We start from the raw sequence: 23,295 nt of genomic DNA on the forward strand, positions 1-23,295 counted from the left end.
ATAGCTGATGAGTCAACTTTGTCACCCGTTATCGTTGCTATAAATGAAGAGAATTCAGAAACAATTTCTTGATATCATTAAAAAAAGCGATAGGTAATATAGCTAATAGTATATAATTCGGTCTTAAAATTAGCCTCTATAAATATTTTAAAATGTGCTTTTAATTACACATAGAAAGATGTTGAATGATTTTATTTAGATAATTTATTAAATGTAATAAAAATATTACAATATAACATGAAATAAAACAAGTATAAAAATACAGTGCCTTTAATATAGTCACAAGTAGAAATCAACAACGTGTTTAATCGTTATATTTAAAAAAGCCGAAAGAGGAATAAATAGAACAATATTTTAATTTCCAACTTCTTCAACATTAAAATTATTATTCTCAATCTTTTGTTTAATGGAATTCAATATAATTTCCATCGTTGTGAATCTTCTTTCCAATTTCTCCAATTTATTGAACATTTTTTCATTATTTGATTCCTGACCTTTCCTCAATAGAACATCTTTAGCCTGTTTCATGATATACGAATCCATTTTGAAGGTAGGGAACACCTCGCTGGAGTCTTTATCGGATTTTACATTGTGATAAAACAAAATATCGTACGGTTCCACGCTCAATTTTCCAGTACTCAAGTAAGTTGGAAAGAGAAGAACTTTCCGAACGAGGAACGCTAAGGGATTGTATTCAAAGCCATGCAAGAGACCATAACAAATTGAACATTGTGTCTTGCGTGTAAAAGGTGCTGGAACAACCAGATTTTCAATATGAGAAAGAACTTGTATCCTAGAAATTAATCCAACTAATTCTGCCTTCCCGAGGATCTTTGCTGTGTCGCTGACTGCCAAACCGTTCAGTAAATTGAACAAAACTATCACGACAAAGAAGATGAAGAAGATGAAGATAAAACGGCTGAGAATCGGATACGCCACGAAGACAATCTCATTGGAGTCGAATTCTCCAGTGATCATGATGATGGTTTTGAACAAAGAGTATCCAGGATCTAGAAAGTGCTTCTTATCATCCTTAAAGACGACAAAGAAAGCAAACGCGAAACCTAGGATAAGAAATACATAAAGTAACAAAAAACGTACGAAGTTGAAAGACACCTTTTTGAACATCTCGATACCTGTGGACATTCGAGGATGCTTGCCAAGTAGGATCACCATTTCCAAAGCAGATAGTAATATGACAATAGCTGCAACTTGCATAGTTGCACCGCTTAAAATAACGAATCCTAATATTATCAACGCTATTTCGATCCAATTTTCAAAACTAGATACATAATGGCACGGCGATGAGAATAATTGAAGGATCTCCCTAAATGCAAACAATGCTGTTACGATACCAGTGAATATATGCAGAACGTAGATAGAAGTTGATCCTTTTATCTCCTCGTTTATCTGTACGCTCGAGTTCGCAGATATTTGCGAGTCTCTCATGATATAAGTGACCTGCAGAATGTATGTATTCAACAGAAGATAAAACAAAATGTAAAATGCTAAGTTTAGGTGCAGGATATGTCTTATTCGATGCCATTTTAGATATAAGAAAGAAGATAACAGAGGATGCTTTAATATATGTTTTAAACCATTGTTGCTAGCGATGTATTGAAAAACATCCATTTCTCGTCTGTTCTGACTAATTGTATTTTTCTGTTGACTCATCGTGTAAGGGATGTCGTGAGGTACTAAACATTTGTAGTCAAATTCGATTGTATATTCGTTTGTTCGTTTTTTTCTAGCTTGTATGCAGTTATCGAAATATTGGGATAGAGTGGACACGGAAATATCTTCAACTGGTGGAACGCCGAAATTGTTCATGTGACCGATGTAGCTTCCTTTTTCAAGTAGCAATGTCACTGCCTCTCGACAGTCAGCCCTGGCTGCATAATGAAGTGGAGTATTTCCTTTGCCTATGTATTTTTAAATAGATGCTTGATTAAATAGACCTAAGTATAGAAATACATGTGCGATATATATATGCAACACTTACTATCTGTGCACCGAACATCCACGTCTTCTCTTTCCAGGATCAGATTTAAACATTTCAGTCTATCATCCATGTTTCCCGACTCTTCTTTATCCGGTATACCAAGCTCTATGCAAGCCTTCAACAGTAAGTCACTCGTAACATCAACATCAGTCTCCAATATCTCACGGAGGATATGTGGCAAGCCTTGTTCAACCGCTAAATTCGCAGCTTTCTCCAAGTTACATCCAGTTCCTCTTGTTTTTTTCAATAATGTAATAACCGCATTCTTGAAGTTCCTTTCCACGGCCATTTCAATCAGATCCTTCGCTACGTTATTCACCGCCTCGTTTTCGACAATCTCCAAGCATTTTAAAAAATTTATCTCGTCATTAGCGTTTAAATAATACTTCAAGTCATAAACATTCACGCCTTGTTTCTCGACCGAGGGTAACTGAATATTTGGCAGCTTCTTCTCCAACACTTCTCTAGTCGTTTGATTGTTATAGTCCTTGTAAGTATCCAAATTGAGGACATGTGTGGTTTTTTCCAGGATCAGGTTCACCATGTCTTTTTGACCCTTCATTGCCGCCATATGCAAAGCGGTTAAACCTTTGTTATTGGGAATATTGGGACTGGCGCCTTTTTCCAGAAGCAACGACGCGCAATTCAGGTCATTCTTTTTCACCGCCATATGCAGAGCCGTTTGTTGTCCAGCCTCCAGGTTTGGATTTATTGTACGTTCGTCCAATAATATACTGAGGACATCCGCATATCCATTTTCGGTAGCGAAGTGAATCGGTCCACGGTTGTGGGCTTCGTTCACCCTGTTTACCTTCGCACCTTTTTCCAATAGAAACTTCACGAACTCCGGGAGACCATTCTTGCAGGCAATGTCCAAGCAAGTTTCGTTCGATCGATTCGGATAAGCATAGTTTATGTCGATGATAGCTGGTTGTTTTTTTAAATTCTGCTCAACAAGGCACTTGAAGTGTTTAATGTTCTTGGTTCGTAGGTAGTTTAGGAGTAGCTTGTATATGGTTTGAGATTTTGTAGAATTCGTAGTGTAATCATGTAGAAGGTGCATTTCCAAGTTTTCGTCCTCAGGATCCATATTTAGGCCTATAAATAAATCATGTACATTATTAACATCAAAAGGTCTAAAATGTCTCATTAATAAGTGTACAAAAATTGTGTTTCTTCATTAATCTGAAACTAAAATATCTTTAAACGCCCAAAGCATACATCTGACAATAATGTACGATGCAGAACGAGACTAAAGAAATAAACCAAAATGGAACATGAAGTAAACACGATTACCTTACAAGTTATTTTATAAATCGAAATGTTCAGGTACAGAGTGCTATAAACTTTTTCATGAGAATGGTTCATAAGTAAAGATATCGTAGCCCCTTTTATTTGTTAAAATATAATTTTAATATGAGTTTTGATGTATTTCGCTTTTGATACGTAAATGCCGATAAATTTCATATTATACGTATGGAATAAAACAGAATATTGCACGACAAGTATGTCAAATATTCAACGTATAAGGAGCATAAATCATTAGAATACAGTTCCAGCAATGATGTCATTTAACGTGTGCTTTACCGGAGTTAATAAAGATATCACATTACATTAATTCCTTTGCACGTATCTACTTCAGAAGTTTACTATTTATTGCTCGTGATAGGTTAAGGGAATAATTCTGGAATTGTATTGAATTTATAATATTAAATTTAGAATAAATTTGAATATGTCAAAAGTGATTATTCGTTTTCTGGAACGCAGGCAGGATATTTATCATGCATGGAAGCGGACGTACTGTCCGGTTGCGTTTCCTGTCAGTAGCATTAATTCAAGTTCAGACAAACTAGGAACATTGACATAGGCGTTGTTGAATTGACCACTGCCCTATCATTGTACTGAAACTGATGTTACAAGATTTGTTATCAACGATGGAATATCAAATGCTATTGTAGAACAGTGAATAAAGATAATTATCGCTATTGTAACATGCAAAAATAACGATTAAATCATAGGACATTGACTGAACACTTAATTTATTCATGTTTTATTAATTACTTTGCTACTATCGGGGCAGTGAAAACTCAAGTGAATCATGAGATAAAAGGTAAATAAGATAAATAATGTAACGTTATTCGTATCGAAGCAATCGATAATTTCATACGATACAGATCCATAAAGGAGTAAAATAAAAAGTTATTCGATCGGTTGTCTATATGTGTATTTATTGAATTACACACTGCTGATCGAAGGATTGGAATGATAATATTTTATACGATAAAATTTCTTTTGAATAGCATCGTTCAATTTTGGAAAAAAATGAAGTAATCTTATATGTCTAGACGGTAATGTAAATATTTCAATCCTTGATTAATTAAATTATAATTATTTTAAAATTAGTAAGTGAAATCATACAAAATTTATAAACTGTAATTACTTGTTTTACATTAAATTCATTGGTTAATTTAGAATCATTGGATTCCCTAAATTAAGATATAGCTAATTAATTCATAATCACACTTTTGTATTAAGCCTCCCTATATACTATTTAATACAATCTCAAACATGAACGCTATGGTATTAAAATCTCTATGATCAACACAATAAATGGCGTACCTTGCAGCTTGTTGAGGCCCACTTGTTACAGGCAGAGTATACCCGAGTATATTTGAATGATCTATTGTACCAATAGATCACTAGATGATAAATGTAATGATGTAACACTTTCTATGAACAGGGATAATAAACTATACACCTACAACGATGATGCAAAGGAAACGAGAATCCCTTGACGATCTTGGTCTATCATACACACGACTAACTTGTTAGAGCCGCTTTTGCTGACCAGTTCTGTGCATCGTGATGTCAGCATAGCTGGGGAGAGGGAAATTATCAAGTGTCAAGCAGTACCCATAGCGGCTCTAGGGAATGTATGCTTCTCGTTCAATACTAATTGACGTATTAATTGTTAAACGTTAAGTCCTGAATAAATATTGAAATGTTTTTGGGAATTTAATATGATCTTAGATACTATGATATGGAATTTAGAAAACGGCAATTATGTAAAACAGTCTAACTGATGTAGTTAATCTGGAAAAATGATCAAGGTGTATAAAAAATAATGACTGTGATAAGATCCACTTTCAACATTAATAAGAAAATAGAAATATTTGCAATGTACAATTAAGAGTATTATCATATTAACATATTATACTAATAGTTTATTATATACTAGTTATATACTAGTCACAAGTGGGAGAATAAAAATGGGGGTTTAAGATAATAATTTTTCATTTAAAAGAAGCTAATTCTAATTGTTGGGAAGTAAACATGTACTTATATAAATCTCTTCGAAGTTGAGAGACATAGTAATGTACTATTAATAGTTATTAATACATTTAATCGCGATTATGTTTGTCTGCATAGACGCGATGTTTTAAAGCACAATTGCAAATAACACTACATGTTTATCGATTCCTAATCCGTATCTATCCATATCTATTCACTCCTATATCGTATTAACTTTTTACCTGTGTATTTGACGACTAAGAACGGAAGCATGTTTTACATTCACTTGTGTATATCGTCACTTAAAACGATAACGTGAGCCCCTAATTTTAGCTGACTTTTGTCCTGAGCACACAGGATACAAGGCCAAAAGAGTCGAGGATGAAAACCAAGACCGTTAGGGTGCGTGGGTTGCGAAATACAGTATATATACATTCCCAATAAAGGAGCCAAGGAGAGATCTTTTTATGTAAATAGATGACAGGTTGCTTTCTAAAATGCAGCTTTTATATCAATATCTTGTTACTTTCCAAGAAGGAATCAAGTTATATATCTTAATTTCTTTTGTACTTAAGTTATTTCCTCCTTTTCCTATAATACATTAAACAATGTAATATTTTTCAATATGATAAATTTGCAACACTAATATTTAAAACTATAAATTCATTTTTACTTTATCTCCAGATAATTTTTGTTAATTTTAGTCATATTCGTGTTTCTTATTCCTTATTGCAATCAAAATTAACTTTCGCATTAAAAATTCGCATTAATCTTTTGCATTAGAAATTAATTTTTACTGAATTTCGTGGATATATAGGAAGGTAATCAGACTCAAAATAAAATCCAAGGTCCGTAACATAGCAATATGGTTCCTTTTTAATGTATAGTATTTTTCTTCGTGTTATTTAAATAAAAAAGAAAAATTCAAGGAGTGTCTAGTGACAAGGTTCGATTCCGAAAACAAGGGACCAAATTGGTTACCCGTTAAGGATAATCGCGGCGCAAGGGCGCATGCGCGATATGATTCAAACGCAGTAGAGATTTAAGGATTGTGTGGTAGGGATAAACAAGCACATGCTGAGATAGCACTACGTTTAATTTAATCTTCAGTCGCTCAGAAACTCACGTCGGGTGCAGGTATCGCAATAACGAATCTAGTGCTTGTGTGTTTCTGTAATAAATATCTCTAACGCATTCGTGATTTGACCAGTCAGCTTGTTATTGTTCACGGCTTTCTTTGAGAACCCAATACAGTATTTCATCAAGCTATACATTTCGCGAAATCAAGGTAAGTAACAGATTTAACACCTTGCTTTGTGACAGCCAATCACATTTATCATACAGATTGTAATTACAATTTAATAAAAACATTAGTTTTAATCTTTTGGGTTATGGGTTATTAAGTACAAACTAGGCTATTAAGTGCAAAAATGTGTAATTTTCAATATTGAATCATTTTGTATAGTGTTATAGCAGTACATACCAAATCTTTACTGAAATTTGTATTAAAAAAATTTTAAGAGAATAATCGAGATTTGATAAACATACTGTTAACTAATTAGATGACGAACCGGTATTCTTGGATAGATTTCTAGAAACGTCAACCATCTTGCGTACATAAAGTTAAATATACAAACACGTATTTCGATATCAATGAAACTGTTTACGATGAAAATCTTATTATCAACGAACTTTATTTTAAAAGTTGTTTAGTGTCAAATATAAAAACGAAATATAATTCAGAATATTTAATTAGTTAATTACGTAGAGAATGATAAGTAATGTTAAACAATTAGTAGCTGAGTGGTCGATGATATAATAATTAAAATTTGGTAATTTCTATGGCAAAAATTAATTAGAAAAATTAATCTATTGGTAAAAATTTATCAATGCTGGAGATGTAGCTTTTTCTCATGTAAATTATAAAAGGAGATATTTTTCTTAATTAATTAAGTTGTTATACATATGTTTAAAGGACTCACTCGGGTTATTGTACTTCGATGCGATGTGTCCGTGCTCCTAGCATTTGAAGCATCTGGTCACCCTTGCTTTTTGTTGGTCAATCCGCACTTAGGTGATTTTTGTTTCCGCATAGAAAGCATCCTCGCACCCGCTCCTGCGCTGCTTCGTCGCGACTTGTCCTCTTGGATCTTTCTTCAACTCGTTTGCTTTTCGTCTTCGTATTTTCTTTCATAGCTTCGGACATGGTAAGCTTCTCTTTTAACTTTCGAATGTTCTTGGCGCCATACACTATCACTTTGTTGATCTCTTCGTCACGAATTCCGACGATGATGTATCTTATTATGGTCGAACTTTTCATACTCACTTGCTTCGCTATGTCTAACATCTTATAGACATGAATCTTATAGTCCTGATATGAATCGGTTTCCTTCTTAGTTCCATGCAACAACAACTTTATGAACCTTGTACACGTCCACTTTTTGTTCAAATTCCGTACTCAGCATTTTCTTCATTGTTTGCTAACTTGTACAACACCTTTCGTAGTCGACGAACAATATTGCCAAACCACGTAAAAGCTTCTTCGCGTATGTTACGCGCTGCACATCAGTCCAATCGCAGAGATCGCACATCTCCTCAAACTCCGACAACCAGCTTTGCACATTGACGTAGTCGTCACCGCTGAACGTGTTCATGGACTCCTCCACGTCCCTAAATGTTAAAACATGCGCGACTTCTGCTGTCGACTCTCACGCGTGTTTCGAACAGCGCGCTCTTCTTATCTTCTTCTTCGTCTTTTTCGTCTTCGCCGTGCTGAATCTCCAAAGCGATGAAAACTCTTCGGCGGTCTTACAATTTTTTCTTCTTACCAATTGTTTTTAATTGTCGTCTTTTGAGTTTCTCTTTCAATTCTACAACTTTCATCGTTTCAATTCGCGTTAACTTATCGTTAACAATGCACCTTTCTTCAACATCAACGATGGTGTCAGTCATGAATAATGATTCGACTTGATTTCAATCTGGTTTTCACAATCATTACACGAATAGTTCTGTTAAATGTTTCGTTTTCTATTTTGTTCGATCTCTGCTCGGGCCCCCAATTATAGAGAGTAGAAAAATCTTACACTTTCTCTCTGGTATTTGATCTCTCTCCCTCTCTAAGTTATTTATTATAAAACAGGAAATGGTTAATTAATGAACTCAACGCGGTGATATGCTATAACTAATACAACTTAAATGGGTGATTCACAATTCAGTTTACAATTTACAATTAACAACTCGTCTTACAACAACTCTCGTTGTACAACTCTCCTTGCAATTGATTAAGGCTGTCTCTAACGTTTTAATATACACACAGATGTGGATGACCCATGGTCAAGTACACTTTTCTCAATTACCCCGTGTCGTAAAGGACCACGGGTATATGGCCCATCCGTTAGCACTTATATTGCCTTTACTTGGGGTATACTATACTACTAATAAATAAATTCATTCTTAAACAATAAAATTTTAATCTACTACAAACCAACTTTGAAAATTGCATAACTTTGTCGAACACAATAATATCGTTTAATTTTAATAGGTAATTGGGAGAAAATACAGGATAGAAAGATTCACCGGTGTGTCGTCAAGGATATTTCGAGTTCAATTATATTAATACTGTAGGACTGCGTGAGACATCTTTACTGATGAGCAACTCTGACAATGAGTAATCCAAGCTGTAAACAAATATTATGTCACCGTGGTGTAATAATGAATTCGCCGCCGGTGACATTATAGAAGAACATAAATGGTGATTTATCTCGTAGTACTATTATTGTGTTGATAAAATCGGTGAATCATGTGATCGACGAGATCGAATTGTACAAATACATAATTCATGATAAGCTATGAAAGGTAAATTGTCGCGGTATTTCATATGTAAACGATCATCGATCGACAAGACAAATAAAAAGGTTATTTCTGGCCTAAAAAATAAGTACTTTCCTCTTGTCCGATTGTCTAAAATAATAGCGAAAAGAATAATCTTAAATTTTAATCTTTATATTACGTAATGGAACTTTACTGTGAAAGCTTATAATTCGACTGCGGATTTGTATGCATTTATAAAAAGTTTAAAGATAAAAAATGTATAAAATGCATATAATACCTATTTAGGTTAAAAAAATATGAATTTGCGTAAACATCTACGGTTTGGCTACAATCACTTAATACCACAATCGTATAATTATTAGTACCAGACAAGTCAAGGTTTTAAGACAAATAATCATCAATTATACCCATACTATGAGTCCTTCGAATTGATTAAAGGTGTGAACAACAGAGTCTTCAAAGAATGTTTGAAACCCCTAATTGCAATATACAATACAGTCCCTGGTCAAAAAATTAGGACCACTCACAATTTTCAACATCCTTCGTATTTTTCGAAAAATTTTGAAGGTTTGAACATAATTTTATTACAGATTATATTAATTATTAATGTACCTCACACATACACATATTAATAATTTATATATATTATGTATAACATCTTATTACTTTTTATTATGGCGAGTTTACATATATTATAGTTTACATGAAGATGATATTCCTATGCGTGACAAGCGGTTGAGGACCGAATACATGTTTATGTTAGGATATCAGTAACAAGTGATAAGTTATTGAGCGAATGCATTATTTGAAGTGTGATACTATTAAAACGGATCAGTCCGTTCAAGAATTAAGACAGACAGTTAAGTGAGAGAAATAAAAAAGAGAATTGAGCCTAAGTTATAAAAAATCGATATGGGAAAACACAAATTATTAATATTTATGTATCTTATATGTATGTGTGTGCTTTAGTAACTAATAAAAATTATTATTGAATTACATTCAAGCCTTTAAATTTTACTAAAAACACTAAAGATGTTGAAAATTGTACTTGGCCCTAATTTTTTGGTCGGGGACTCTAAAAGGTTATCCAAGACAGTGTAGACAAAAATAGTATCATTTGGTTCCTCATCAACTTTGTTCTATCTATTCACTACTTTCTCTGTGTGTTTAAGCGAGACATTTCGAAATGGTTGAGTCCTTTCATGATCCGAACAATGGTGAACGATCTAATGAAACGCGTACATGCCTGTATGTAAATCCTTTGATTTGCATGCGTGTGTGGATAAAAAAATTCGTGGCGTTTCATCGTCCGAATACGGAGATGAAAGTTAGTTGATGATAGAGTTGAGCGTAGCCGGGGAGGAAACTGTGTGACTAAAGAGAAGTAATACTAAGAGCATTAGAATCTTTTCTTAATTTGGTAGATAAAATCTATTTGTATTTTAACCTATTTTTCTTTATTCCACTTTCTGTAGTATGCCATATATAGTCAGGTCATAAGCCCACTATGTACGATTGATCGATAGTCTCTCGTGTTTGCCATATTGGGCAAATCCGATTAAATGATCGATTCTCGATAATCGTCTTGTATAATTTTCAAGACGTAATTCGGTCACGTGACTTTCAACCTTTTTTCCTTCGTCGCATAAATAACGATTTATTCTCAATCTAGCTCGATTCTCGTGAATGTATTATCAATACTTAATTGATACTTATTACCATATTACATAGATATTTAAGAAAAAAGTGTTTTAATCCTAATTCAATAGTGGTGATATTACAAAGTCGGAAATTTAACATTATATAACATGTATTTTACTATATACACGTTATATATTTATCGATGATTTGTGAAATTTAATAATGCTAATATAAACATATAGATGGATTCTCTAATGTCCATTTTCTTTGATGATTCTACAAAGAATATGTCTGTCTGTATTAGTATTATTAAATTTCCTAATTTTATTCTAAATTTATTATGCGATGTAACACCCCCATTAACCATAAATATAAATCATAATCTTAATGATGTTATATATATTTTAACAACTACATCCCAAAATCTATTTTACATTCTAGATACGACATATATGCAGTAATAAATCACGTAAGTTTCCATAATCCAGATTAACTGAAAGATCGTACCACTTACAATTATTAGAATATCGTTAGTACATGTGTATGGAGTAACAAAATACTATAAGTAGGTCATGAGTCATCCATTTGACCTGCATTTGTTTGACTTGTTTGAACGCTATACAATTTGTGATATTCATGCTTTATTCAGTTCAATGTCGAATGGTGGGCGATTCTGGATACCTACCATGGACATATTCTTATATGGTTGTTCGTGAGTCGTTTCTTTCGTGGCCCGACTTTCGAGGTCGTGTTGATTGCACGATTCCAAAGGAGGCTCTTTGATTATCTCATGGAAAAAGGCATAACTTTTCGATGTATATTATGCATATATTAATTGCCCTTTCAAAACGAGATACCAATTATTTGTCTATTTCATATTGTGCAGAAATCAACGATTTTGATTACATAAATACTCCAAATATTGTTGTAGAATATTCTATTCTTTAAATGACGTAAATGATAGGAGAAATGGTACGTGGTTTCTTAAGGAAAGATCATAAAAAAACCGTAAAAAACTGCGATTTCCAACCGTAGTTCATAGCAACGTTAACTGATCTCTTAAATCGTATTGCTTAAATTTTCATTATAGACCCAGATAAAAAAGTTGTAAAAAGCGACCTTTGCTTTGTTCTTCGCGTTCCGACCAATTGCAATTTTTGCAAAAATTTGTCTACACATTACCTGGTGAATTAATTCTTCTGATTTCTCAAGAAAGATCAAATCGTTTGGTTCAATTTTATAAAAGTTACTCGATTTTAAAGGGTACGAATATTCATATGACTCAGTATATGTATACGATAAAGTTTTATACTTTGTATTTCAATCTTGTTTCATCAAGCAAAAAAAAAGCATAATATATTATGAAAAAATTTCGCACGGAATTGAGACACAAATTTTTCAAACTTAAAAAATTGTTTAACAATGCGATGGAATTGAAGATGATCCAAAGAACGCAGAACAGTACAATGAAAAACGATCTGAAGAGCGCACGTGGAGAATTAGCTAATCTTTAAAACCATCCTAATTCTAGCCGTGCATTCTTAGAATCTTCTTCCTTCACTCGCAAGCCATATTTTAAGATAAACGTTAGTCACAATTTGATTCACAGCTATCATATATCAGAATTATAATATTTTTCTGTATTATTTGTTTAATTTTCCAAAGTCACTTAAATAAGTTTTAGCAGTTAATTCGAGTAATTGTTTCTTATATTTAGAGAAAAATAAAAAGTATATCATCGAAAACAAACATCGAAAATGGGTGGTATGACACAAAGACCGTGGACACCAACAAAGAGGCGAGGTCCTATCGCTGCAGAGTATAGTAGCCCGGGTCCTGCTTGTGTAACATTACCACCATTAATCGGTAATCTTAATTTTTATATTTAAATCTCTCTTTTGTATTAAAATTTATTGAACAAATTTTAAATATGAATCAAATCTGTAGGAAAAACTGTTCCCGACTCGAAACGAGGCAGAGCGCCCGCTTTCTCGTTTGGCAGCAGGTACGTAAGTTCTGTTACAAATTCCGCTTAGTTCCCGAGAAAAAATTGTTTTTTTTTTTATTTAAATGAATAATTTTATTAAATTGGTATAATGATTGTGTATTCATCTTTAGACACGCGACGAAGAATGACAGTCCTGGACCGGGTCCTGGTCAATACAACGTTTCCGGGCTTAGTGCCAAAGGTAGATAATATGATCTACTTATTAATTTTTTACAACTTAACCATTTATTCCGAACTTGCCATTATATATCTTCCACTTATTCAAGTGTAAGTTCATCAATACTTTCGCCGCTATTTGATTTATTAATATAACATATGTATATGTATGTACAATGTACATGATAGCTTTATCGTCTACAAAGAATTAACACGCTATCTATCGTGAACAGAAATTAAAGCTACAAAACTAAACATAAATACTGCTGTGTAAGCACGAAATGAATTCTGCAGACAACGGTATTCCGAGTTCTATGAAGTATCGATCAAACTTCAGAACAGTAATATCCTGCAAGAATGCGACTTTTAATGTGCGTTATTCACGACATTCCGTTGCTTTTCTACCAATAATTCCTTCTTCTTGAGACTCATAATATTGTACATTTTCTAATAACTTCTATTTAATTGTATGAGAATTGGATGATAAAATCGATTAAAAACATAATCAATATTTTTAAAAAACAGACTTATTTTCAAATTAATTTAATTTTTTACTACTTTCAAATTGAAACAATCTTTTAAATTTATTATTTTCTAATTAAACCTCGTTCATATTATGTTGTAGATAGAACTTGTTAAATTCTGTATTCATTTTTGCAGGAAAAGATGCTGCACAAGCATCATCGTTGCATGGCCGCACGAAATCCACGAAACAGGAAGTGACACCAGCTCCTGGCGATTATAATCCGGAAAAAGCCGGAAAGATTATTCTGGATAGCTCACCGAAATATTCATTCGGCATCAAAACGCAAACCGAGAAGATTAGTTGTACACCTGGTGAGTATTATAGATATACGTTAATATTTATATATACGTATATATGTAAATAATATTTTACATGTACGTATCCAAAATCCTTTGTTATCCTCCATAAATCATTATTTATAATCTTGTTTATGTAATATTTTTGAATATCTTCATTAAAACATATTTATGATAAATGTCGACTTAATCACAGCACCAAATGATTACTGCACCGAAAAGGTGAATCTCGACAAAACCCCCGAATATAGTTTTGGGTTGAAACCTGTACTGGACAAATCAAGCGATATACCTGGTAATTAATTAAATCAAAACAATAAATCTTGCATCTGTACGACTCTATATCTTTACAAATATTAATTAAATAATAACTAATACAGTTATCTGTTTTTCATATCTTGAGAAAAATGAGACTCACTTTAAATTATCTCATAAATGTAACAAATAGATGTACAGGACATTGTAAAATATGCATGTCAGTCGAGCAGGAAACAATAAGGGATGATGAAAAGAATATCTTTTTTGTCTACTAAGCATATGTCTAGTCGCGTTTCATTTCTTAGTAATTAAATCTAAAAGATTGGAATGTTAAACACCTGTTAACGAGTAACCCGCTATACATCAATCCGTACTATCGACATTGTTATCTGGAAAGATGCTCGTCGAAAGCTTTAATTAATTGGCAGTAAAGATTTTCATTTCTAGAGAGCGAGATTAGATATAAGTGCGTGTAGATTAAATTAAGCAAAACAGATTCCTCTCATCATTTACTATTATCTCTCGCTTGATTAACCAACATTGTTTAAACAGTCTGTACATCTCTTTCCCTACAGTTTAATAAGATTAAATTGGTTTTAAGGTAATTAAATCGATTTAAATGTGTATTTTCTAAATATATTTTACTAATAATTCTGCAACCTAGAATACTATAATAATTCAAACGGTATTAGAATAAAAAGAAATTTAGAATAAATTAACAAAAAGTACGTTTGTCATGAGAGGAAAATGATTCCTTAGGAAAAATCGATGTCATGCTGAATAATCTCCATTGGTTATAGCGATTCGATCGCCTAGAAGTATTCTGAAGAATTCTGCGAAAATACAGATATAAACTCGAAGAATAAACATTGTTCGATGTTTAGGTATTATATTTCTTGAATCTTTCCTTTAAATGACGACAATATTCTATCCAGCTTCTTATCTTACTTTTGCGATTGTAGCTTGGTGATCTTGGATTAATACACACTGCATCTCTGCTATTCGAACTTTTCTATCTTCTAAATTATTGTTGTAGTTTTTGCAAGTATGTAGAATGATGCAAATCAAAATGATTGGCTTGCAACGTATTTAATAATTGAACTGCATGTGTAGTAACTTGCACTTAGGATATTTATTTGATATTGTATTACAAAATTAAAAGAAGAAATCTTTAAACGTAAATTATGTAGGAACTGCATTCTTTTGTAGATATTAATAAGTATCCTTTAAATTTTATTTTTATGAAATAGATTTTTCTTCTTTCACTGTTATCGTTTTGTCATATATTATTTTTTATTACTTTCGTTATTATTTGTTTCGCTAAAAAGAAAAATGCATAATTGAATTAAAATATATTGATTTTATTTATGATGAAATGAATAATTATTTGTATATTATGATATCAGCACCTGGTACGTACTGTCCGGAAAAGGTAAGATTGAACAATACACCGCAGTTCAGTTTTGGACTCAGGCCTTCCCTCGAAAAACCGAGCGATACCCCAGGTAATTAAGGCAAACTTAATACGCTTGTTTAAAATTTTGTTGACCGAATTTAATTAAACCTGTAGAAGCATTCCTTTTCAAACATATTTTCTACTAATTGTTGTTAAATAACATGTTGGAACCTAATGAATTTTATTGCAAATTCGTGACTTGTTGTACATTTGTTCGGTCGACAAAGTAATAATCACGAATTTATTATCACAGCCGTGTAACTTTGTCTGTGATAATATGTAATATACATTATTTACGAATTGTAGTATCACCAGCGCATGTCAATTTATTTTTATAGCACCTGGCACGTATAGCCCTGAAAAAACCAATTTGGATAAGGGTCCTCAATACAGCCTCACTGGGAAAGGACGAGTAGAAAAACCTGACAACACCCCTGGTATGCGAATTTTTACGTACTATTGAAATGTAATATTTTGATAACAAAATATTAATTTTGATTTTAAATAATGTATAACTAATGTTTAAAAAAGTTTCGTTAATGTCTGCATACAATGAAAGGTATTTATTTATAATTAAATTTAAAAAAATGATTCTTAGCGCCAGGTACATATTGTCCAGAAAAAGTAAAATTGGATACAACACCGCAATTTACTTTTGGTCTGAGGACACCTCTCGAAAAAATAAGCGACACTCCAGGTAATTGCATGAAGAATATAATTGTAGATTTTTATTGCAATTGTTACATCACATGCATCTTTTTTTACAGCCCCCGGTACTTACAATCCTGAAAAAGTTAATTTGGATAAGAGTCCCCAGTATAGTTTAAGCGGAAGACATTTTTATGATAAAATAGACAATAATCCAGGTCTGTAGATACAAGCTTGGAATTTGAAAAATATATTTCGTATATTAATCTGACTTTTGAACGAAAATTAATTTTAATAAATTAAACATTGTGTTGGAAGGAACAAATAGTAACTTTTATAAAAAAATTAGTTTTATATGTAGATTTTTAAGTTTTAAACATAAATAAAGAAAATCAATTTTTAGCACCAGGAACTTATGCACCTGAAAAAGTAAATCTTGATAAGGCACCACAGTATAGTTTTGGAATAAGAACACCTCTTGATAAACCAAACACTAATCCAGGTATAGTTATTATAGCCACTCTACTACTATTTTTGTCATTAATTTTTTTTGTTAGTTTACAAAAGGATTACTTTACTGCTTCTGTGTATTATTCTCCTACAGCACCTGGAGATTATTGTCCAGAAAAGGTGAACTTGAGTAAGGGTCCAGAATATAGCTTAAGTGGTAAAGGATCTTCTGAGAAACCAATTGATAACCCTGGTCAGTACAATCAGTTTTCTCTTTATTTTGTATTTACTTAGTTTGCTATTTTGTTACTTAATTACATAATAATTTTTAATTAGCATTTAATTCTTAGTGAATATTTAACATTTTCTTCTATCATAGCACCAGGTACGTACAGTCCTGAAAAAGTAAATTTAAGCAAAGGTCCACAATATAGTTTGTATGGAAAAGGAATTTCAGAAAAACCAAACGATAATCCAGGTGAATTTTTTATCTTTTTTTTTTAGATTTTCTTGATAGTTTGATTTGTTATTTAATATATTATTCTTTTAGATTAATGTCTTCTTGTATTTAATTTTTTCAATAGCACCAGGCACTTATAGTCCTGAGAAAGTAAATTTGGACAAAGGTCCTCAATTCAGTTTATCTGGTAAAGGTTTACCAGAGAAGCCTAATGATAATCCAGGTGATTAAAATAAAAAATTCAATCTTCCCATTTCCTTTACATAACAAGATATTAGCGATGAATTAATCCTACAACAATTGTAGTAAAGAGACTTAGATATTCTATTTATTAACACAGCACCTGGAACATACAGCCCTGAGAAGGTAAATTTAGATAAAGGGCCGCAATATAGCTTATCAGGAAAAGGTACACTGGAAAAATTCAATGACAACCCAGGTGAATTTTATTTAGTGCAAATTGCAGCAGCTTCTTATTTTGGAAAAGTTGGTTTAGATTTTAACATTCTGCAGAAACAATTACTAATGATTTGATTGCTTTGGTAGGCCCTGCTGATTATTATCCAGAGAAAGTACTAAATTTGGAACATAAACCTTATTTCAGTTTTGGTAATAGAAAGCCCTTGGAAAAGCCTAGGGATACACCAGGTAACGGTGTTGACTAACAAATTATTACTAAACTACCGCAAAGCTAGATTCTAAAACAGTTCTAAAACAATTAAAAACATTTCATGCTTCTGATATATGGTGCAATTTTTAATTCAAAGCATGTTAAAGCTTCAGCTCTTATATTTTTTTCTTAACTTCTTTTTCGCTTACAGCTTTGTAACTGCTGTATAACTTTATTTTAATATTTCGTTTTTAAAATTACAAAGTGTTTATGAATTTCACCTAGCATTAAAAGATGAATTTCATATACCATTTTAAATTTTGCAAATTGTAAAAAAGATCTTATTGATGATATTTACAGTTACATTACTGAAATTGTTTTTTCAATCACATACATGTTATAATACTGTGCTATAATTTATAATAGCTACATAAGGGAATATCATTTTACTACATCTTTTTTACGATTGCATTAGTATTCCTTTCTTCCATTTTGTAGCTCCTGGAACTTATTCTCCAGAAAAAGTCAATTTAGATAAATCGCCACGTTATTCGTTTGGTTTAAAAACATCTTACGAAAAAACTGGTGATATACCTGGTAAGTAATATTCGTAAAAGTAAATAATAGAATTTATAGAACGTTTATGATAATGCATAATAGTCACTTATTTTGATATATTAAAAATTTAGCTCCAGGAAGTTATCATCCTGAAAAGGTAAATTTGAATAAATCACCTCATTATAGTTTTGGAGTTAAGCCTGAAGTACGTGAAACGGATTCTATACCAGGTATGGTAGTCTTTTAAAATTTATTATATTTTGTTCATTTTGTGTATTTGTTCAATAGATTTAATATTTGGTTTAAAGGTCCAGGTGAATACAGTCCAGAAAAAGCTATGCTTTTATTGGAAAAAGCATTGCGATTTACTTTTGGTCTTAGAACAAGTATAAATAGACCAGATGATATTCCAGGTAAATTTACAGAATTTGTTTCTTTGTTTCCGCTAGTTTATCTTTTCTTTGCGTAGTTATACAAATAATGTCTATTATTCAAAATGCTATATTTTTTTTGTATATAAAGTGATTATTACTTTCTAAGGAAAATATATGCTTTTACAATCTAACATCAGTGAAGTCGCCGCTATTTTTATTCTGTTTCAGCTCCGAACGTTTATAATATTCCTTCTGCTCTCGGTGGAACAAAGGAAGGAAACAAAAAAGCAGCACCGGCTTACTCTATCTCTGGTAGACAGAAAGTTTCTACAGATGATCGTGTTTTAGTTCCTGGACCTGGAACATACGAAGCTGTTAAACCAGATGCAATCAGAGTGAAAAGTCCTGCTTATAGCATAAGTGCCCGCTATCAGCTGCCCGATGATCATTCCCAGATTCCAGGACCTGGAGCTCATTGCCCAGAAAAAGTACTTCTAATTTCTTCCTATTTATTCAAAAACTAAAAAACTCAAAATTTCAGAGCTTGTTCAATAGACATCACTTAATAAACTGTATAATTATTTTTGAGGGTATACATCCAGAAATCGCATCTATCTGACGTTCGAGTTGGATGGATCTCAATAGTATATATATCCCAACATAATATCAGTATTCGTGAAAGTTCAGAATAAACTGTGTTGAAACTAATTATTTATGTTTATATCTAAAGAATATCAGTATTCTGACAAAAAATACTTTTAAGATCCTAACTCGATTTCAGAAAAAGTGCACGACTGGACCAGATATTAGTTTTCTTATGATTATTAACTTTTTAAGGAATACTCCTATAGCGGTAAAAACTAACTTTTACAGGTAATTCTTGACATTCCTCCAGCACATTCATTTGGTATTAGACACTCACCATATATATGCAACCTGAAGGACGTCGTTTATTAACATAAGATCCTTACGCGACTTGGCTTTCATCGTCGTTGAAAGAACAGACCACATACAATTGATGTAACAATAACAATATTTTATTGTGAAACAGTAACTTTTCATGCGAACAACTGATTTCTGAATGCTTTGCTAAAATGACTACAAAATATTGTTTAATGTGTAATTAAAATATTGGTGTAACTAACTGTTCAAATGTAAGAAGAAAAATATATTTCTATATAAAAAAAAAACACACATTTAACAATTTTATGTATATTACAAATTGTGATAATGACGATATTAATTAGATGATCTTTCACATAATACTGATATCAAACGAAATAGTAACCTAGCCTTTCTATTTTTTCATGTATACTATATTTATTTCAAAAATTTGACGAAATAAATATTCTACACATTAAACCTACTTTATATGTACAATTCAGCCCTAAAAAACGATCAAGGATATTTTGTAATAAATGGTATAATGCATGAATTAAAAATAACAATTTATTTGTATATATTTTAAAACTGTTTGTTATCTAAATATTTTATAACGAGTAACATTTTTTGTCGAAATAGATATACATCCTATTTGTACCTAACTATAAAAAATAACTGACCTTTTTGCTGTTAATTTAAAGACAAAAATTATATAATTGTTTTTGACTTTGTATTATTAAAGGCATATTCCCTCGAATACAATAAAGGTAAAAATTAATCTTTGTTTTATATGTATCAAAATATAAGTACATTCGTAAAAAATATTTTTATATAAAATGCGTATATAATTATATATCTTACAATATGAATAGATAGACGAATAAAATTATGGCTAGAACGATATTCACAGCCGTCGCGCATTATACACGAAAAGTGTAATATTTAAGGCATATAGTACATGCTCATATAATTAATACAAGTGGGTAAATGACCACATTTTTCTCTGATTGTTTTGTGAAATCAATTCCGCCAGTTTCTCTAATAAAAGTGACCGATCGTTGAGTAATATTGACATAGGCACAGGAACATATTCCTATGTCCATGAGCATTAAGCAATTATTTGGATAGTATGTTCTGTGCTTTACTGACAATATTCGACATACTTGCAATTACAGTGAACACATTCTCCCGCTATCCACGTCGATAACAGTTCTAAATTTTTATTCAACATTACCATATCAGCATCTGCTTCATAGTTTAAGACTCCTTTAGTCTTTTCAATACCTAGGGTTCTTGCCGGATGGAGAGTCGCGGCTTCTAAAGATTCTACTATTGAACAGCCTATAAAAAAAATAATATTGTATAGTAATTGGATATAAATAGTATAGTTAAATATTCTTCCATAAGAATATTGAAACAGTAATCTTTATCAACATACAGAGCTGTTTGCAAGATATTATAGTAAAGAACAAAAGCTAATAAAAAATATTAATAATTCTTAAAAAGATCAAAATTGAATTTAAAAAATCTATATATCATACATGTCATATTGTTTAAATTACCTGTTGCTTCTTTGAAATGACGAACGCATTTCGACATTTCTGCTGTACTTCCACACAGTATATCTGTCTCAGCAATATATGCACGTCCCGAGCGCATTTCGATTTTAAGCTGTCCTAATTGATGTATGCCTTCTTCTAATCCTAGCGCTGACAGTGCATCAGTAACTAAAACAAGACCTAAAATGCAAAATTAAATATTAATTTTAAAAACTTTTTAATTAGTAATTAAGAGATAAGGATTGTCTTATAAAAAAAGATACACATATATACCTTCAGGGTGGGTTCTATGAGCTATACGCAATGCTGCTGGATGAGTATGAATTCCATCTGCAATTATGCCATAATGGATAATTTTTCCAGAATGAACTTGATCAGATGTTAAGAGACCAACTAATCCTGGATCTCTATGATGAAACTATAAATACAAATTTATCATTTACGCTTGACTGATGATTTATATTTTTTATAAAATAGAAAATTATTTTGTATAATTACTGGTAACATTGCATTAAAAAGATGGGTAATAAAAGATGCTCCATTCTTTACAGCCTCTTCTCCTTCTTTCAAATTTGCTACAGAATGTCCTAAAATATTTAGATTTAGAAGAGATATTAAATTATTAAAATTGGAATAGTTATATCTTACCAAGAGAAACTGTAATATTTCTTTTACACAATTCTGTTATCACAGATTGAGCATTAGGAAGTTCAGGTGCCAATGTTACAAGACAAACATTTTCTAAACTTCCATACATATCACTTAATGACTTGAAACCCTAAAATCCACATATATGAAGAGATAATTAAAAATATTAGATTTATATATGTGTTTGAAGCATGAAAAGTTACATGAATAAAAATAATAGTAATTTATACATTCACATTCATATGAACATTTACTGATGCATTAAAATTTGTTTGATGTTCATATATACATTAAATGTATGCATTGAAAATATTTTGGAGACTTGCTTTTTCAAATTGTTTTATATGATTCTCTGGATGAGCTCCCTTTTTACTTGGACTAATGAAAGGTCCTTCTAAATGAACTCCTAATACAGTGGCACCATGTTTCCCACCTTTTGTTCTCTTAATGTTTGGTAATATCTTATGATATGTTTCACTAGGTGATGTAACCAAAGTTGGACAAAATGATGTTACACCAAATTCAAGCAATTTTTTAGCTACTTTATTAATTCCTCCTTCTACATCATTAACATTATGTGTAAAATCGATTCCAAAACCACCTAGTAGATAAGATAATAGTTACGAATTGTAATTGTACATACAATTAGATTTGTAATATTTTTGTACAAAGTTAATATTTATCGTAAAAGCCTTATTATCTAATAATGTATACCAAAATTTTGTATACTAATATATGTAATATAAAAGAATAATATTTACAACAAATTATACTAAATTATAATGAAATGATTATTGTTATTATACTTGCATTATATACCATTGATTTGAAGATCAATGTATCCAGGAGAAATTAACGCGCCGTTGCAATCGATTTTTATATGTGGTTTGACTTTTTCGTCGTAAAAAATTTTTTCTGGGTCAACGACTTTCCCATCGCGAACCCATAAATCTTCGTTTAAGATTTTCCCCTCGCGTAAAATACAACAATTGTAAAACTGTTTTAAAATTTGTTGATCTTTTCGAGACATATTCACTTAGCAAAAATCCTTTTGCGTCAAAATACACGAGATTATCTTTATTCAGGTAATAAGAAGAAAAAAAGAAAAAAACGCTTATCAGTGCACTTTAGTTATCGCATTATTGGTCACGAGCACAATTATTGTACTGTAAAATTTATAAAGATATACAGATAGAGTGCGTGAGCGAGCTGAGAAAGCGATATAGAAATAGAAAGAGAACGCTACGTAGAGGCTTCTTGTGTGCTCGTTTAATCCCGTATGCGCATTCGTATAGTCAATATGTCGGTGTAACACCGATCAATAAGCGGCGTCAGTATGCATGTCTATTAGATAAACGCCACTATGCAGCGTTCTTTTTCTATTCCCATATCACATCCACTTACACGGTAATGTATGACTCGCGTAATCTACCTTTATATCTCTATGGTAAAGCTATAAAAGTCTATAAAGTAGAGCAATGACCAGTAACATTATCATAATTCTTCAAAGATGTCACTAAATGTAACTACAATATATTTTTTTGTACTTCGAAAAAGACGTAAATAGTTATGATTTTTAAATTACATTTTTGATTTACTTATACATTTATATAATACATAGATTATAATAAAATATATTCG

At 31.6% G+C, this 23,295-nt stretch overlaps 3 protein-coding genes and 1 long non-coding RNA gene across 8 annotated transcripts; 1 reads left to right on the forward strand and 3 right to left on the reverse strand.

The window, feature by feature from the left end:
- Window positions 1–193: 193 nt before the first annotated feature.
- LOC100749340 (transient receptor potential cation channel protein painless) lies at window positions 194–4,857 on the reverse strand. Of its 2 annotated transcripts, none has more exons than XM_003484828.4 (3): window positions 4,622–4,857; window positions 2,003–3,100; window positions 194–1,922 (listed from the first exon to the last, which is right to left on the reverse strand). In XM_003484828.4, exons 2-3 carry the CDS (start codon window positions 3,090–3,092, stop codon window positions 355–357), a joined length of 2,658 nt encoding a protein of 885 aa, XP_003484876.1. In that variant the 5' UTR covers window positions 3,093–3,100; window positions 4,622–4,857; the 3' UTR covers window positions 194–354. The 2 variants fall into 2 exon arrangements, with proteins under 2 accessions (XP_003484876.1, XP_024223159.1); XM_024367391.2 differs by lacking the exon at window positions 4,622–4,857 and adding an exon at window positions 3,299–4,146.
- Window positions 4,858–6,381: 1,524 nt separating this feature from the next.
- Window positions 6,382–20,394, forward strand: LOC100744277 (mucin-1). Of its 4 annotated transcripts, XM_003484872.4 has the most exons (21): window positions 6,384–6,581; window positions 12,483–12,631; window positions 12,713–12,770; window positions 12,884–12,954; window positions 13,590–13,766; window positions 13,948–14,046; window positions 15,416–15,514; window positions 15,804–15,902; window positions 16,064–16,162; window positions 16,233–16,331; window positions 16,517–16,615; window positions 16,718–16,816; window positions 16,943–17,041; window positions 17,148–17,246; window positions 17,364–17,462; window positions 17,570–17,671; window positions 18,132–18,230; window positions 18,323–18,421; window positions 18,500–18,604; window positions 18,794–19,053; window positions 19,439–20,394. In XM_003484872.4, the coding sequence occupies exons 2-21, from the start codon at window positions 12,523–12,525 to the stop codon at window positions 19,520–19,522; spliced, it is 2,154 nt and encodes a 717-aa protein (XP_003484920.1). In that variant the 5' UTR covers window positions 6,384–6,581; window positions 12,483–12,522; the 3' UTR covers window positions 19,523–20,394. The 4 variants fall into 4 exon arrangements, with proteins under 4 accessions (XP_024223308.1, XP_012240759.1, XP_003484920.1 ...); XM_024367540.2 differs by lacking the exon at window positions 19,439–20,394 and having other exon boundaries at window positions 6,382–6,581; window positions 18,480–18,604; window positions 18,794–18,845; XM_012385336.3 differs by lacking the exon at window positions 16,943–17,041 and having other exon boundaries at window positions 6,383–6,581.
- LOC117151646 lies at window positions 15,415–16,246 on the reverse strand. Its single transcript, XR_004461723.1, has 2 exons — window positions 16,109–16,246; window positions 15,415–15,821 (listed from the first exon to the last, which is right to left on the reverse strand). It is a non-coding gene; the product is annotated as an uncharacterized LOC117151646 (long non-coding RNA).
- LOC100744395 (N-acetylglucosamine-6-phosphate deacetylase) lies at window positions 20,164–23,231 on the reverse strand. Its single transcript, XM_003484873.4, has 7 exons — window positions 22,474–23,231; window positions 21,981–22,255; window positions 21,655–21,784; window positions 21,505–21,593; window positions 21,280–21,424; window positions 21,010–21,186; window positions 20,164–20,788 (listed from the first exon to the last, which is right to left on the reverse strand). The coding sequence occupies exons 1-7, from the start codon at window positions 22,682–22,684 to the stop codon at window positions 20,589–20,591; spliced, it is 1,227 nt and encodes a 408-aa protein (XP_003484921.1). The 5' UTR covers window positions 22,685–23,231; the 3' UTR covers window positions 20,164–20,588.
- Between the last annotated feature and the right edge of the window lie 64 nt (window positions 23,232–23,295).

This window comes from Bombus impatiens, unplaced genomic scaffold (genome assembly GCF_000188095.3).
Source record: "Bombus impatiens unplaced genomic scaffold, BIMP_2.2 scf_0023, whole genome shotgun sequence".
NCBI lineage: Eukaryota > Metazoa > Arthropoda > Insecta > Hymenoptera > Apidae > Bombus > Bombus impatiens.